The sequence below is a fragment of the Artibeus jamaicensis genome, unplaced genomic scaffold, assembly GCF_021234435.1.
Source record: "Artibeus jamaicensis isolate MK-2021 breed Jamaican fruit bat unplaced genomic scaffold, CSHL_Jam_final scaffold_2172, whole genome shotgun sequence".
NCBI classification, from domain to species: domain Eukaryota; kingdom Metazoa; phylum Chordata; class Mammalia; order Chiroptera; family Phyllostomidae; genus Artibeus; species Artibeus jamaicensis.
This window is the reverse complement of record NW_026522031.1, coordinates 2,121,201-2,140,047: the sequence shown is the minus strand read 5'-3', so window position 1 is coordinate 2,140,047 and position 18,847 is coordinate 2,121,201. Positions and strand designations below refer to the sequence as shown.

At 40.0% G+C, this 18,847-nt stretch overlaps 1 protein-coding gene across 3 annotated transcripts in view; it reads left to right on the top strand.

The window, feature by feature from the left end:
* Window positions 1-16,789: 16,789 nt before the first annotated feature.
* Window positions 16,790-18,847, top strand: part of BRAF (B-Raf proto-oncogene, serine/threonine kinase) — a 119,887-nt gene continuing 117,829 nt past the window's right edge. For all 3 annotated transcript variants that reach the window (XM_037138857.2, XM_037138869.2, XM_037138880.2), the window contains exon 1: window positions 16,790-17,123. In XM_037138857.2, the coding sequence (XP_036994752.1) occupies window positions 16,998-17,123 (126 nt within the window). In that variant the 5' untranslated portion in view covers window positions 16,790-16,997. The remainder of the gene's footprint in view (window positions 17,124-18,847) is intronic.

Here is an 18,847-nt window from a genome sequence, read left to right as displayed (position 1 = left end):
AACATGTTTTCAATTTTCTTGGCTATATACTTAGGAGTAGAATTGCTGGATCACATGGGAACTCTTTTGAACTATTCTAGGAAGGGCCAAATAAATTTCCAAAAGCCCACACCATTTTACATTCCCACCAGCAATGTATGAAGGCTGCATTTTCTCTGCATTCTTCCCCACTATTTCCTTTTCTTTTCTTTGCTTTTTTATTATAGCCATCCTAGTAGGAGTGACTTAGAATGTCATTGTTGTTTTAGCTTGCATTTTCCTGATGGCTAGTGATATTGAGCATCTTTTCATGGGGTTTTTTTTTTTTTGCATTTTTAAAATTAATTTTATTTAGTTATTTTTTCAAGTACAGTTTTTTGTCTATTTTTCCCATCCCAGCCTCCCCCCTCTTGCTCCCCACCTCCCTCCCATTTCCACCCCCCTCTTTTCATGTTTATTGACCATTTGTTTATCTTTTCTGGAAAATACCTATTCAAATCCTTTAGTCATTTTAACAGGGTCGTTTTTCCTTTATTGTTGAATTATAAGACTTACAGTGTGGGGGAAAAGTAGGCTTACAGTTGTGAGTACATGAAACACAATTTATCCTTGCATTATCATTTATTAGTTATTATATTATTTTCTATACAAACAACTGTAAACATACCCTACCCTGTATACTCTGTATATTAGACACTTGCCAGTTATATAATTTGCAAATGTTTTCTCCCATTGGGTTATTCTTTCACTTCTTTGGTAGTGTCCTTTGACACATAAAAGTTTTTAATTTTGATAAAGTTTAATTATCTATTTTTTCTTTTCTCATGCTTTTGATGTCATACTTAAGAAAGTATTTGCAGAATCCAAGATCATAAAGATTTACTCCTATGATTCATTCTAAGAGGTTTATAGTTTTGGTTCTAACATTTAGGTCTGTGAAACATTATGAGTTAATTTTTGTGTATGGTGTTAGGTAGGGTACTCATTTATGCTTTTCAGATGAAGATATCCAGTTGTCTCAGCACCATTTGTTGAAAAGATCATTCTTTCCCTAATGAAAAGTCTTGATACCTTTGTCCAAAATTGATTGACCACAGATGTATGGGTTTCCCCTTGGCTTTTAATAGGCCAACTGCTCAAAGAAGAACTCCTGGTTTCCACACCACCCCTCCCTCTGCCCCAATAATAAGTATATAGATTTGGTTCATTAGGCGATACAAATATCATAAAGCCAATACTCATATTAGCACAAGCAAGCATGGGCAAAAAAATACTAAGAGAAAATACACCAGAGAGTAGGATGGACAATAAGAAAAGATGAGATTGGAGATAAAAGCAAGTCTGATTTATACAGAGCCTTTTAGGCCAAGGTATGTAATTTTTATTCTAAATGCATTAGGAAGCCACTACATAATTTCATGGAGAAAAGTGAGATAAAATAATTTACATTTTTAGAAAATCATCTGGCTGCCAGGTGAGTTCTGGAGCATAAAGTGGCAAGAATGGAGGTGGGATGGCTTTTAGAATGTTGTTAATAACTGGTATACAAATAATTATAATATGAGGCAGAATTCATTGTGACTAGGATAAAAGTAAAAGCATGAAATTGAAAAAAGGACGTTATTACTATCTAGGTAAGAGATGACGATCGTTTAGACAGGGTAGTAGAAGTGACAAAGAGTAGTTTCAGGATATGTTTTGGGGGTAAAGGTTTGGAGGTAGATAGTGGTTAGTGGTGCTGTGGAGAGGGAAACAGAGGATTTGAGTAAGGTTTCTGAGTTTATAGCTTGAATAGCTGTATGGACCATTACCCAGTTACACCCCACATTTGCTGAGATGTGTCCGACTGGAAGAGGAGAGGAACCAGTTGGAGGGGCCGGGTGGGTTTCCTGGGAATTCACCTAGAGAGCAGGCCTAGACCCCAAGCTCCACGGAAACAGTCCTCAGAGTTGTAATTAAGTTGAATGTGCTCAGATGTGTCTTGTATGTTGATAAAATACATACATAACTCTCACACTGAGAAGGTAAACAAAAGTGACTTCAAGGATGAGAGAAAGGTTTCTGGGGTTGTGAGGAGAGGAGGAAGTAGAGAAAAAGGAGAGGGGCAAGGAGGATATATCTAAGGTAGAGAAGGTAGTACGGGTATGTGCACATATGTGGAAAAGATTATACACTCTTCTGCATTACAGATACTGGGAAAGCCCACTGGTACACCGCATAGTCAAACTGCTTTTCAGAAACAAATCATTTTGAGTATAAAGGGACACCAAATTTTCCCCACTTATCTATAGGGAGCTGAGAAACACTAGAGGTATTCTGACCAAAGGCATAAAGAAATGTTGGGCAAGATACTTACAATACATATATACAGGGTTGTTGGGAAGATTAAACAATATTATTATCATTTATTTTACTGCCTGGCATATAGTAATCTACTAATAAGGTATAATAATTATTAAATATGAAAAATAAAAGATCAGAATTAACAAAAATTGGTGATGGTGATAGCAATATGTTACTAGGTACATTTAACTAATTTGAAGCTCTGTTCTCTCAGTTCCTTCTCTATAAAATTAGGGCTTTCTAGATAAAAATATAATTTTGCCTTACTGTATGTGTATGTGATTTTTTTCTTATTTTTTAACTCTGGTTCATAAGATTGCAGTAATGAAGACCGACAGATTCCTTAATGACTAGCAGCTTATACTGTTATTTATAATAAAACTGTTACTAGTTAAATGAAATGGCACTATTTTAATTAGTGACACTTATAAATATTAGTATTTTGGACATGGTTATTTTATGGACTGTCATGCAAAACACTTTTTAAAGGAATTTTTTAACACTTTTTATTTATTTATCTTTAGAGGGGAAGAGAAAGAGGGAGAGAAATATCAATGTATGGTTGCCTCTCATGCATCCCCTGCTGGGAACTGGCCTGCAACCCAGGCATGTACCCTGCCAGACTGGGAATCGAACCACTGCTGTTTGGTTCTCAGGCCTGCGCTCAATCCACTGAGCTACACCAGCCAGGGTTGTAATGCAAAACACTTTTTAAAAGTCTTAAGTTAACAAAGAAAATTTTAAAAAACGAGATACCAAATAACCATTGCCTACATGGGGATTACCCCTGGTTTCCATTTCCTCCACATTCTTTCTCCTTTTTGGTAACAAATGCTTTCAACCTTATTAGAAATCTTGGAGATTTCTTATTTGTTTTAGGGCAATGGTGTTAACAAATGCAATTTACTTATGTGATGATAATGAAGATTTCAGTTTAAAAACATTTTTTGACAACAAAGTAAGAACTAAACATCACTCCCGAAATATTCTGAGATAAGACACCTCGATAACTGAGGGAGCTTTTCTTTCTTGGTTAAGTTGACTGCACTTTGCCCACCAAGTAGAGCACTCTTAGCAAGGCCCATATACTTAAGTGAATACATATATTTGTTAAAATTTGGGGGGGTTCGTAATGACAAAATGATTATAATTAACTCATATTTATTTTTTATTTTTCTCCCCATTATTTTCTGTCTGTCATATAATTGTCTGCTTTGCCTATTTTGTGTTTTGTTGGGGTTTTTTAAAGAAGTTTCTTTGAGCCGTGGCTGGTGTGGGGCTCAGTGGATTGAGTGTCAGCCTGGGAACCAAAGGGTGGCCAGTTTGCTTCCTAGTCAGGGCACATGCCTGGGTTGTGGGCCAAATCCCTGGTGGGGGATGCATGAGGGGCAACCACACAATGATGTTTCTCTCTCTCTTTCTCCCTCCCTTTCCCCTCTCTCTAAAAATAAATAAATAAATAGAATTTTTTTAAGAAAGTTTCTTTGATATTCTTCTGGGGAAACATACTCTCCCTCTTCATCATCAAAGACAATTCAGAGAGGTATGATGCCTTGTAACTTCAGTTATTTTCTCTTAATAACATAAAACACATGTTCTTTGTAAAGACTATAATATTAATACTTTTATGAGTCCCATCATGAAGACATAAAGGGAATAAAAAGCACAGTATTAGGAATGAGAAAGGAGATATGCCAGACATACAGTGATCAAAAGAATTCTAAGTGAATACTATAAAACACACTTTTTAAAAAATGTACTGATTTTAGAGAGAGGAAGGGGAGGAGAGAGAAAGACAGACAGAAACAGATTTGTTGTTTCACTTAATTCACAGTTTCATTGGTTGCTTCCTGTATGTGCCCTGACCAGAGTCGGAAACCACAAACTTGATGTATTGGGACGACACTCTAACCAGCTGAGCTACTCAGCCAGGTTCCTAAATATACTTTTATGTCAGCAACTTTGAAAACTTGGGTAAATGGATGATTTCCCATATAAATGAAACTGACCCAAAACTGATGGTAAACATGAATAGAACAAACACTGTAGATGGAATTAGAAAAGTGTTGAACTATATCATTGCAAAATGCACCACAGCTAGATGGATTCCTAGATAATTTATATCTATTCTTTAAATAGCATAAAATTTCAATGTGATTTAAACTATTTCAAGCTATTAATTTAAAAAATAGAAAGCCCACTAACTCACTTTATAAAGTCACCCAACTTTAAATATAAATTTAATGAAGACAATACAAAAAAGCCCAGGAAACTGTAGACCAGTCTCATTTCTAAGAATATATATGTCCAAGTTTATGACTATAGACAGATGATTCCAAACAATTACATTTAATCCAGCAATGTAATCAAGTAGTAGTTTTTTCAGATGGGTCAATAATAGAAATTCTATAAATATAAATCCATCACATCAACAAATGTTATATGCAATATAATTCAGCAGTAGGTGCTGAAAAGATTTTTGATAAAATACAATAGCCAGTCCTAATAAAAATTCTACTTACACTAAAAGGAAATTCTTACTATAATAGACTATTTACCAAAACCAACAGAAAATATTCTAAGTAGCAAGATACCAAAACCATTTCATTTAAATCAATAACTAGTCAGGATTGCTCTATCAGCATTATTATTAATATTTAACATCATCTTGGACAGTTAGTACATTCAGTAAGACAGAACAAAATGGCATAAATATTAGGGGGAAAGGAGATAAAGCTCAAGAGATGCCAGTAAAAATACTACTAGAATTAATGAGAATTCGGAAAGATGACTGAAGACAAGATAAATATATGATTTAATGACTTCTCCCTATTCTTACAATAAGCATTTAGAAAAGGAAATGAGGTGAAATACACCATTCATTACAGAAGTACTTAGAGATAAATTTGACAAGAAAAGCACAGAACTTAAATAAAGAAAATATTATTCCAGATCATAAAGCAAGCTCTGAACAACAACAAAAAAAGCATTCATGTTCTTGGATAAGAACATTAATATCAAAGTCAATTTTCCCAAAGTGATGTATAGATTTAGTAAAATTTTAATCAATATTCTAATAGGGTGAGGATCGGAATTGGAAAAAATACATTTAAAAGCTGTATGGAAAAATAAATGAAGAGTGATCATTTATAAAATAAATGAGTAAAATAAAGAGTGAAGGGGAATGTAACAGATATTAGAACACACTGAAAAGTCACTGTCACCAAATCATTACAGAACTCTAGAAGATTAGACAAACATATCGATGGAATGGGGTAAGAATCTAGAAAGAAGTCTCAAGATATTTATGGAAAGTAATATGTGATAAAGTGTAGTTGAAATCACTGTGGGCAAGGTAAATTATTTAATAAATGGTGCTGGCACAATTAGCTATATATATATTTTTTTATTTAATTTATTTATCTTTAGAAGGGAAGGGAAGGAGAGAGGGAGTGAAATATCAGTGTATGGTTGCTTCTTGTGCATCCCTTGCTGGGAACTGGCCCGCAACCAAGGCATGTACCCTGATGGGGAATTGAACCGCAATCTTTTTGGTTCACAGGCCTGTGCTTAATCCACTGAGCTACACAAACCAGGGCTATATATTTAAAAGAAATAAACTTTGATCTCTATCTTGTGGCAGATAGAAAAAGAAATTATGGATGGATAAAATACTTAAAGTCAATTAAACAAATGAAATCTTTGGTGGGAAAAGGCTAGGAAAATATGTATTTAATCAACAGGTAGAGGACACTGGAAAGCCAGACCACATAAATTTTTTAAAAACAGACACATATGACTCTATAAAAGTTTTAAACTTTTGTATTAATACATGTGGAAGATATATCATAATTTAAATAGCAGACAAATAATAGATTCAGAGAGTATTTATAATACAAAGGAGAGATAAATATTCAATAATTATAATATAATGAACTCTTACAAAATGAGGCAAAAAAGAATAAAAACTAGCCAAAAGATATAAGCAGACAATTCATAGAGGAGAAGTACCTAATGACCAATAAACATATGATATTATAGTAAATTCACTAGAGGCCAGGGAAATGAAAAATTAAGTAATGATAAGATATCACTTTAAGCCTGTTTGTCAAAAATTTTTAAAGGTGATAATGTCTATTGTTGGCAAGAACGTGGGAAGAAGGAAACTCTCGAGTACTGTTGGTGGAAACAGGAGGTATTAGAGCCTTTGTGTAAAACAGTTGGCGATATCTATTCAAATTACATTTATCTGTACCTGTCTGAGGAATGCCACACCTGTTTTATATCCCAGGTGGGTAAAGAGCATCAAGAGGGAGGATTACACATAAATAGATATTTTTTCAGCTTTGTTCATTGTAGAAAAATAAAGTAGAGCTCTACCAGTTCACTTTGAGGGATTATCATGTATTTTTGGCATCGCATGAAAAAAGGAAAATGCCCAATGAGGTCAATTTGCCACCAAGTAACCAAGCGGTCTCCTCAATAAATGGTGCCATATTAGGGGCTCAGTGTTGGTCTCTGGAGCTGGCAGGTAGGTGGCAGTAGCTAGAGAGGCCTTGGCAAGGCCTCTTGCCAAAGACCAACAAGTGGTCCTTCTGTTGGGACCATGCATAACCTCAGCGTCTGTCACCAGAGCCAATTCACTCATGTGCCCACTGTGCCAGCCCTGGGATGTCCTATGACACAGGATGACTGACATTAATGGGCCTAATTGCTTAGACTTCCTTGTATCTGATTTGTTGGCCTTCTCCTGCCAGACCCCTGATCACTGACCACTGCTCAGGAATTTGCATGTATTCTCATTTTGGTCCATTCTTCCTTCCACATAAGTGGGTAATCAGTTGTACCACTCACTGCTCTGCCTACTAGGAAGATTTCCCCTGCCCACTATTGTTCAAAGCCATGCCTAAATGTGAATATAATTCATCCATATACATATTCAATTTTCACCCATGTACCTATCTAACACAACTGTGACCAGGTTTGAGCTTTCCCCGCCTCCTTTAGCTGGTTTTACTGGACCTCCCCCATAACATAGCCGTAAGTATCAAGGTAGGGGTACCTGTGCAACTGTGGCGGGTGATATGCGGGTCCAGACTACCTATTTCTGCCTTCTGGTCCTGCTCAAGCCTGATCCCAAATACTCCATTTCAACTTTTCAATGAACTGCTGTCGAGCCCATCAGACTTTAAAACTTGCTAGGCAAGTCTGACAAAACCTCTAATAGGCATTTCTGGACCCATGGCCCCTACACAAGTGATAAAATTTCATAGAACTAAATACACACACGGGTGTGCACACACACATGTGTGAAAGTGGTGAAATCTGAATCACGAGTGGACGGCATCAATGTTAGTCTCATCCTTGTGATATCATACAACAGTTTTGTACCGAATTAGGGGAAACTGGTTGAGGGGTACATAGAATGTCTCTGAGTTATTTCTTACAACCATGTGTGAATCTGCAGTTATCTCGAAGGAAAATGTTTAATTAAAAAAAAAGATTACAGGGATTAATTAACTCAAAGGTTTTTGTTACATCTGCAGCAGAGAATATGGAATTAGTATTTACCTTTAGATAAGAATGTCGAAAGGTGGTGCCGATTGAAATTTAAGAAGAAAAAAGGGTGAGCAGCTGTTGAAGCAGAAAGTGAGGATTGTGGAGGTCAGTTTGGGACTTTGGCATTTGCAGGGTCGGTGACGTACGCAGGTGCAAACATCTAATGGGTAGTTGCAAAGATGCGAGGTTGAGGCCAGGTGGCGATAGTTAGATGTGATGCAGATTGAGTCATCTTCATTGTAAATAAAGCCAAAGGAATGGGTAGGAGGGTAAACGTTTTGTGAGAAAAAAACTGGGCAAAGAATAGAGCCTGGGGTTTCATGAACAGTTACATTGCAAATGGTGACCGCTGACCCCAAAAAGAATGGACCTTTTGTGAGGAGAATCTTCAGTGTGGGAAGTCATGAAATCAAAGGTAAAAGAGATTTTTGAGAAAAATAGCTGAGAACATCAAATGCAAGGCGAGGAGTGACACATTGTACTGTGAGGTAGGGAAGGAGAGTAAGAATGAATAAAAATGCACAGACGTTTGTACTTGGGACAGCTGGAAGCAAGAGTGTTTGCATCTTAAAGCTTCTACTTTCTCTGTGAGGTAGGAAGCAAAATCAGAGAAAGGCTTCCATACCTGAGAATCAAAGACAAAAGCAAAACACAGATTTGAAAATAGGCATTAGAGACACTATACACAAAATTCAGCAGTAGAGGTTCTGATGTCTGCTCTGGTTGGGTACTATTAAAGATTTGCTCTTTAACAGTCTACTGTATTCAAGGCTCTCCCCAGAGCAATGGTGATAAAACAAACAAAAAATCTAAGACTCTCACTATTGTTTAGATGACATAAAAGTCTAGCACAATGTCTTGTACTCAGTGAGTACACAATAAATATCTGTTGAACGAATGAATGAAAAAAATGAGACATCATACGATATCTTAGGAACAAGAAAATACCAGGAAGATTTTGCTGCTGATGTTTATAATAAAAAAATACAACTTTGAATAATACTTAGAATTTAAGACACAAAAAAATTTCTAGTTGATACATAGATTCCATATAAGGTCTTACTGAAACCTGAGTGAGACAAAGCAAAAATCTTGTCTCATGGGCTCCCACTATTTATAAATCATAATGTAAAAACAATTTAATTGTAAAATGTCAGAAAACAAAAGGCATTATCAAACAAGATTTATCAGGAACAGATCCTAGACAAATAACATAAGGTAAAACTAATGCTATATTAATAGTAATAGATGCCTAATACGCTTTTATTTGCCTGAAAACATTTCTTTGGAAACTTATTCCAATGTTTTATTACCATAAGTATGTATTACTTTTATATAATAAGAGAAAATTTTCCTCCAAGATTTTGAAAAAAACTCAAATGTACACAAAAGTTAAAAGAACAGTATTATAAATACACTACTTCTAAATGAATCCTTCATCCAGATCCCCAAATTGTTCATATTTTGTCACTTTTTTCTATCTCCATTTTATGACTTTTTTAAAGTGGCAGACATATTTCAGTCCCCAAAACTTCACTATGCATCTTATAAACACAAGAATATTAAACTAATTAACATTAATTCACTGTTATCACTTAATATACAGCCCATATTTAAATTTCACCAATTGTCCCCAAAATGTCTCTTGTAGTTTATTCTCTCATTCAGGATTCAGTTACATTTCATGTATTGTATTTGGTTGCTTTGTAATTTCTTTTAATGGATAATAGCCCCCTTGACACTCTGCCCTTGACTTTTGTTCTTCACGATAGGGAACTTTTTGAGTTAGAGTTCGTTGTCCTGTGTAATGTCTTCCATTCTGGTATGACTGTTCCCTCATGGTTACATTCGGGTTAAACATTTTTTTTTTTTGCCTAAATACTACGTAGATGATGTACTGCCACCAGGACTTACATAGGGTTGAATTGTCACCTATTGGTGATGCTAAAAAATGTAACAGTTTGATTAATTTAGTGACTGCCGGATCTCTCCATTGCAAATGAATACTTCCACACTTGTAATTAATAAGAAGTCCGTGTGGTGGTATTATGAAAGCATGTCTGTCCTGCTCCCCAACAGTCTTTTTACTCAATAATAGTTTTAGCAACAATTAATGGTCCTGGCCTGGAGTAATTATTATCTTGGTGGTTGCAAAATGATGATTTTCCAATTCTGCCTTTTCCTTGCTCTTCAGTATACAAAGGTGCGTCCTGTACAAGCTCCATTTATACATTTTATCTGTTTTCTGCCCCAGATTGGAATCAACCATTTCTCAAAGGAGCCCTTGTTACTTTGAGTGGAGAACGACACTTTCGAAGTCAAAATCCAGCCAACAGGTAGACTTATTCTACTCCTAGACACCTCTTTCAGTGGGCCAGGTCTAAGACTGTATCTCTTAACACATCTATACAGGGTCCAGGAGAAGTAATGCCTGCTTGAATGTGGCTGGCAGGATAATAATATGAGTGTGATAATTTATAGTTTTAATTTGAACATTTTACCTAAAATGTCATATGCTGTGCTTGCGTGTGACAATATGTTACAGAATTATATGCTTATAATTTTGTAATAAAAAAGGGATGTTATTTGTGCCAGGCCTCATATAATATGTATACTAGAGTGTATATACATGTATGTATATATGTACTTATTTGGTTTACTTGTATATTTCTAATTCTGTCACTGTTTCTCTACATATTTACTAGCATATATTCTTATAAAAAGTATATAATGTGTCTATGTATGTGTGTATAAAATTTTTTTCACCTAAATCCAATGTTAATACTGCTACTTCCAATTTAAATCCAATGTCATACAAGGTTTTTCTTCCATTTCTGTTTTCCATATGTATTTCTTACTTTTTCCACATGAGAACCCTGATTCTCAACTTCAATATATAAACTCATTTGCTCTATCCCACAACAAATACAAATTGTTTCAGAGTTACAAAACCAATATCACTACTAATCATAAACTTTCTAAATAAACTTAGAGATTTGTTTGTGCACTTCACTAGTGGTTAGAATATATTCTGGTCAATGCTTACTCAGAAGCAGAAGCACCAGGAAATGTAAATGATGAGGAATGTACCACAGGGAGTTCACCTTAAGCAGCGCGGAGCTGGTTAAGCAGTCTCTGTGACGCCAGGTGTCTGTTGCTGGAACCTAAAAGCCTCAGGGCAGATAGTCAGGAGAAAAGGTGGAGGCGACATGGGACAAGCAGGGATATGAGGTGGAGCTGGGGTACAAGGGACTGCAGTTCAAGTCAGACTCCTACTACCCCGGGCTGTCACCACAAGTCTAGGATGGGGGCCCTGCAGGGGCAGCCGCACACTTAGACGTGTATCCCATCAAAACGGTAGCAGTTATTGTCATTTTCAGCACACAGAGGAAAGCTGTTACTCTAACAGTTCCCTCACAAATGCACTTTTTACAGCCCCTCTCTGGGGAAATATTTGAGGAGCGGGTAAGGTCTTCCCTTATGGAAGGGGATTCTGGGAAACAGTTCCCATTTAGCTAATTTGACACAGTGTAAATCCATGATCATCTGTAGCCAGCAAACTAGATTCATTATTATATAATTAACTACATTGATTATTTTCTCTGTGCAGTTGTTATCAATTTGATATACAGTTAAGTTCATTTTGTTAGAGTTCACTTTTTTCACTTATTCACATGTCTCCTAGAGCAAACTATATTAAAAATATACTCAGCAAAGTCGCACTCCTACCTTTTCTCCTCCCCCTCATTCTTACCCACCCTTTATCAGGTACTGGTTTCCCTGCTTCTTACAAAAAGGCAGCAGACTGTATATTCTACTACGCCTTACAACAAAGGCAAAGTTAAAAAAATTTAATGCCCAATACTGCTAAATCCACAAAGCACATTTCGGAGAATTCTATATCTTACTAACACACCCAAGGGTAGTACAAACAAGATGTTATAAGAAATAACATACTGATGCAAATGTCTTTTGGTAAATGTTAGAGATATATCTAACAAATTTCATAAATCTAAAAGCAAGGTCTTCCTTCAAGAATTGAAAAGTATGGGAAATACACCCTGGCCGGTGTGGCTCACTTGGTTGGATCACCATCCCATAACTGAAAGGTTGTGGGTTAGATTCCCGATCAGGGCACATACCTAGGTTGCAGGTGTCAAACCTGGCGCAGGCACAGGTGTACGTGAACCCTGGTCTGGATGCATATGATCCCCAGTCCCAGTGCACACAGGAGGCAACCGATGGATGCTTTTCCCTTGCATTGATGTATCTCGCTCAACCTTCCTCTCACTTTAAAAGCAATGAAAAAAAAAAGTGAAAAGGATTTAAAAAGAAGTGAAAAGTGAATTCAGTAGAGGAGATGACAATGATGCTGAAAAGACTAAAAATCCAGACTTGGTGTAATAGGGTTTTATTTGAAAAGACAACAAAGGTTGTTGCCGACTGCAAGTTTCAAATGCACCAGAAATTACGTGGGGTTGCTTACATGGTTCTTTTTTTTTTTTTAAGATTTTATTTATTTACCTTTAGAGGGGAAGGGAAGGAGAGAGGGAGAGAAACATCAATGTATGGTTGCCTTTCATGCATCCCCTGCTGGGAACTGGCCTGCAGGGAACCAGCCTGCAACCCCAGTATGTGCCCTGACTGGGAATTGAACCGCGATTGTCTGGTTCGCAGGCCCGTGCTCAATCCACTGAGCTACACCAGCCAGGCATGGTTCTTGATGATATTAACAAAAGCACAGTTCCTAGGTGTCTGCAATCAGAGATCTATTCTTTGTTGGTTGGACCAAATCTGGAACAGTGTTCAATTCATGGGACCACATTTTTAAAAAATTATTTATCTTTAGAGGGGAAGGGAAGAAGAGAGGGAGAGAAATATCAATGTATAGTTGCCTCTCCTGAGTCCCTTGCTAGGAACTGGCCTGCAACCCAGGCATGTGCCCTGACTGGGAATGGAACAGCGATTCTTTGGTTCGCAGGCCCATGCTCAATCCACTGAGCTACACCAGCCAGGGCTCGTGGGACCACATTTTAAGAAGAGGATTGAGAAGAGTAGAAAGAAAGAAGAGGAACTGCTTTGAGGAGAGAACTAAAGAATACAGAACTTCCTTCATATATTTGAAAGCAATTACATAGAATGAGCTCATCCTATGTTCCTCTAAAAGACAACACTCAGACCAGAATATATATATCATAAGAAGAGGACTTCAATCCAACTGAAAAAAAATTAATTACAGTTCAATGTACAGTATTAGTGAAGTTGCCATCACTAAAGGATTTAGATAGAGTGTGGAATTTCAGGGAGGAGTTTCCAAGTGTCCCTCCACAGGAAGGTTGTGTTGAATCAACTCTCTACGATTCAATTTTCTATTCACACCTAGAGAGCTTCTGAGAGTAGCCACCTACTAAAGAAAACAGGACGTGTTATTTGCAGTGATGACCCTGATTCATAAATAAAATATTAAACTGTTATTAGCTATACATCACTGAACATGGTTGGAGCTGCAGACACTTCCCAGACTCTGTTTACTTGTTTACTTGTTTTCTAGTCATTGACCAAATTAATGTGGGAATCAGACCTGGATAGGTAAGTCTGGCTGATGGGTAGAACTATCCAGTGTCTATCAGAATGCAAGATTCGAGATAGGAATGCCAGTTGGAAATACACTCATCTCCCAGGAAGATAGGGTCAGACACATCAGCAAGACTTCCTGACAGTCTCAGTCATCAGCTGGAGCAATGTTCTGAACAGTGCTTCTCACCTAGATTCATTTTCCAGCCTCCTGTGAATACACGAATGCCTTGGGGGCAAAGTGGACTGTGAGCAAGACCTAAAAGAACTGTGACTAAAATGCCTGTTAGACCTTAGAGTGCAAGATAACACTGCTGTGGTGCCCATATGACATATTACAACACAAAGGGAGGTGTTCTTTCTCTTTCTGCTCTGAACACAAACTGGCTTGGCCCAAGAACACAGTGCCACTGCTTTATGAGGGTTCCAGCACCTCACCCCTGCCTAAGGCAGCACTGTGACTTGGTAAGGGGGAGCGCCCAGAAAAAGGCAATTAGGGTATGTCCAATGGTCAAGGACCTGCATTTATTTCTGCCTGCAGTGAGGCTTCAGAAGCTAAAGAAAGAAGGTAAAGGCTTCTTCATTAGCATACTGGAATGTCTCAGTCATTTCCAGTAATAAAAGGGGGAGAATTGGAGCGTGGAATCCCCTCTGGAGAAGGTGACAATAAGTAGCCATTTCTACAAAGTAGCCAGTTCATGATTCTAAACACAACCTGTCTGTAAATTAAATATATCTACAAATTCTTTGATACGTCTTCCATTGAGAGATGGGATCTAAATCCCCTGTCCTTGAATTGGGGCTGAACTTCGTGACTTACCCATACCCAATTAAATGCGGCACAAGTGATGCTGTGTGACTTGGGAGGCTAGGTCATTTGATGCAATAAATTCAGTTTGTACCTTGCTTACAGGGACACCAGCATTTGGAGCCCCTAGCCAAATTGCAAGAAGTTTGACTACCCTGAGGCAAACACGCCACAAGGAAGCTCAAGGCACGTAAAGAAATCATATTTAAGTATTTCTGGCTGGCTGCCCCAGCTGAGGTCCCAGCTCCGACCACCAGAAATTTCCCATATGTGGAAATATGCCTCCAGATGATTGCAGTCCCAACCTATTGAGACACCCCACCGCGCCCCCGCCCCGGGGCCTGAGTCTTCCTAGATGAGCTCCCAGACATCCTGCAGCATAGACAAGCCATCTCTTCTGTGCCTTGACTGACTTCTGACTGACGGGGTCACTTTATATTTTCTAAAGGGCAAAACTATCATATTTTATCCTCATAATGATACATTTAGGAAGGTTGGACTGGTATCAATACCACCCTCTCTTTAGAGATTAAAACAATAAAAACCAGGGATATGAGCTTACCTGCTTTGAGATTATATAGCCAAAAATGTGGCATGCCAACTAAAATCCTGATCTTTGAGCTCTAAAGTTTATGTTTTCTTTATATTTTCCTATCTGAGTATGGTGGAGCTTTAGAATGGTCTAGGGAAACCAAATAAAATGTATCCAGAATTTGAAGACAAGGTCAGAAAGTGTTGAATAAATGGAAGCTAAGAAAAAGCAGTATTAAATCAATGTTATCAGCCATTCTGAGGAGAAATAACCATGTAAGACATGATTTATAGATTGTTGCTGGAAAGGAAGGCTATAATTTAAAATGGAACCAATGGAAAAATCATCTTGGACTTTTAACGTTATGAGGCAGTGCTTTAATGATGTAATATTTTCAGAGGATGATTTTAAAAAGTGAAATAAGACTGTGAGAGGATTTTAAAACCTGCCCGTTATATTTCTGATGACTTCAAGAGGGAAAGGTGCCATGACTGGCTGATGGTGCTACTTTAGTCTGCTTAGAAGTACAGTAAAGAGGGGCACTCCAAGGCAACTGCTTGATGACATTATCCCTTTCAATCATCTTCACATATCCTACTTTTCCGAGCTGCCTTTTAACTTATATTTAGTTCCCCAAAGAGACTTTCCTTCTTGGAAACGAAAGTGCAATGATACTAACAAAGCCTATCGTGCTCACCTGACAGGTTGTATTCTGTACATTTCGATGTAGAGGGATATCAGTACTCTGATCCATTAAGCAGTCCCCACTAACTACTTACCTTGGGAGTAAGGGTCAGCTCCTGGCTGGGCTCATCAACTCTATCAACAGACAGACATCCTGCTTCAGAGGCCAGTTGGACAGGTTTCTGTCTCTTGAATCACCCTCAGTACAGTAAGGAGGTCACCGGTGACGTCCCCATTCATGGGAAGTACACAAATGCCAAGTCCACTCAAGGCTTTTCATGACTTGATGTGTAGGCTCCTTTGGCTTCAACGTTCCTACCACCTAGGGGCCCACAGGAACTTCCACTGTGTCCGTCACTCCTAGTTCTCCTTTGTTTTCTTCCTTCAAAATAGTCCTCCTTTCCTTTCAAACAAATGTATTTTTAATAATAAACCAGACTTCTTTCATTCCATTCCGTCACTGGGGCCTCGCAGAAGGATTTTACCTCTCCTTTCTTAATGGTTTTCGTGCATATTTTGCACAGAGTGCCTTGGAATGTTCTGTTTATGAAAGGCGCGAAAATATTTAAAATATTTTGAATGGTTTTCTTCAAAACAGAAACGATCAAAGTTTTGATGCTTCAGAGCTCTAGAATGTTCTGTGCTTTGTGCGGGTCCTAATACATGGCAAGTGCCCCCACACGGACATTTGTTAAATGAATGAACCTGGAAAGCGAACATATTCTAAAAGGAAACATTTTATTCCTCAATGATGGCAGGACGCGACGGTGGGGGCGTGGAGGGGACTTTTATATTTCCCTTTAGACCCAACTTTAACAGACCAAATCCTTTCGTGAAAAGGATACAGGCGTCATTCTGTAATTTGATCATTCCTAAATATGTTTCTACCCAATTCTGCTCGGCTGTTTCAACCTCGGGGGTTTCCAGTCTAATTTTTATGACAGAGATGTTCGTTGTAAAAGAAATAACACAAGTAGCTCGGGCTTCTCCGTCCTCCCTCCAGGATTTCAACTTCTCGAACACCAAGCAGCCCTGCTCGTGAGCGCTACGTTGTAGAACAGGCTCTGGACGGAGAAGAGAGTAAAGTGGGGAACCGAAGCCACGGCAACGCTGGACGAAGACTGCCAAGCGCCACCGCCACCGGGGGCAAGCGCGAAGGAAACCTCCCCAGCCGGGGGCGCGAGGGCGCTCCAACGATTACGTCACGCCCCGCGGGTGACGCCACGACCCACCGTGACACGCGGGTGACGCGGTTGCCGCGGCGACTTCTAGTGGTCTCCGCCCCCTTCCCCCCGCCCCCAGCCTAGCGTCCTTCCCCCCAAACCCCTCAGGCTCGGCCGCACCGGGGCCGCGGGCCGGTTCCTGAGGTGGCCCAGGCGCCCCCGCCCCACCGCCGGCGCCGCCTCGGCTGTCCCTGCGCCGCCCCCCCGCCCTCCGCCTCCGCCTGCCCCCGCCCTCTGCCGCCCTGCCCCCTCCCCGCCCAGCAGCGGTCGCTCGGCCCCGGCACTCGGTTATAAGATGGCGGCGCTGAGCGGCGACGGAGGCGCGGAGCAGGGCCAGGCTCTGTTCAACGGGGACATGGAGCCCGAGGCCGGCGCGGGCGCCGCGGCCTCTTCTGCAGCAGACCCCGCCATCCCGGAGGAGGTGAGTGCCGGCGCCCTCTGCCCCCCTCCGGTCTCCGGGTTCGGCTGGCCGCTGTTTATTTTGTGTGAAGAGGTGGCGCTGGGAGCTCGGATGCCCTTAGCCACCTTCTGCTTTGGGCTCTGCGGGTGGGAGAGGGGCACCCCCCTCCACCCCCGTCCCTCTCCGTCATGCAGCTCCTTGCGACGTAAACACACACCGTGCCTCCAGGGGGGGTTCCCTGGCCCGCGCCCCGGCTTGGGGGATCCGGGTAGCGGCGCGGGAGCGGGAGGCTGTCCATAGGGGGCGAGCCTCAGCGTTGGTCCTAGAAGGTCACGGTTGGCTGCAGAGAGGCAGGCTCGCATCTCAGATGTTCTTGTTATATCGGGTCGGGGGGAGCAGGGGTGGGAGGCGGCGGCTTCCAGGTGGAAGATGCGGGGCCGGGAGCCAGGGCCGGCATCCCAGCCCGAGTTGCCGTGGTGTCTGTAATGATGACAGTGGTCATGGGGATGGATGATGGGGCGCATCCGTCTCGCTGTACTCTCCCTGACCGCCCTCTTTTTTTCAGGCTGCTGGCCTCTCTTCTACTTTTCTACTCCTTTGGGGATTTTTCACCTCGTATACCCAGCGGCTGCTTTTGCTTTAGTCTTGACTTTTTCAAACCTAAACACCACTGTTTCCGCTCTCCCTTCCATCCCGGTCTCCGTGCGCACCCCCCCCCCCGTCCTAATTGTGTCCGTGCTCTGTCGCCCTGTCCCTTTTCCATCTGCGGGGCCACTTGCCCTCGGACCTCAGCTTCTACTGAAGGCCGTTTTTGCACTTCTCTTACCCCAGTCGTCCTGAGGCCCTCGACCTCGTTCCACCGCTCCCTGACGTCGTTATCTGTTGTGATCTCCGCAAGTCCGTCTGGACTTTTACTTTCCGAACCCTGAAGCTGTCACGGTTCCATCAGGTTTCCCTTGCACGACCCGCACTTTTCGGTCGGTCTCCATTGTCCATTCTTTATTTATCATTGCCCATTTTTTTAAAAAATTAGGCTTTCTTTCTTTCTTTGCCCAGTTCATTTTTTTCACTGTTCAGCCCTTCTCTCAACCTGTTTTTGCATTATTAAGCCTTTTTAAAAATATCACTTTTGTCAGATTATTTACATTGTGTTTTTTATTCCGTAAAATTTATTTGAGGATTTGGCATTTTATTACGTAGACTTCACTATACTTTACAAATTTTGAGGTAATTTATGGTGTAACAACCGTGCCTTACAATTATTTAGATAATGTGGCTTACTCTGTTGACTTTGCTCAAAGTTCTCTTTCCTTCCTACTAGTTACATTTTGTTTCCAAACTCTTGCAATGTCTCATTCTTCTCTCTGTCTCTGCAATTCTTTTTCCTGCTTCATCTTGTTTACTTTGGAAATTCATCTGCTGTGCATGCCCTATTCAGTATCAGTTCATCATACTTGTTTTTTACCCTCTTATACCACCTCCATCTATGCCCATGAGGTGTCCTGTACCATCATTTGTCCTACTCTTAAATTTTCTCATATTTTTCTTCTTCCTTAAATAAATTACACTTTTCCCTACTTTACAGTTTGCACTTTCTCTAATATCTGTTCATTTTTCCCAGCATTTGGATTCTGAGGATAGAGTTCTTCCCTTCTTCCATTTCTTAGTTTATTCTGTTTTCCTTGTCCCTAGCTGCCATTCATTCTGCCTTGTTTCCTGGCTTTTGGTACTTAACTTGCTGAAGC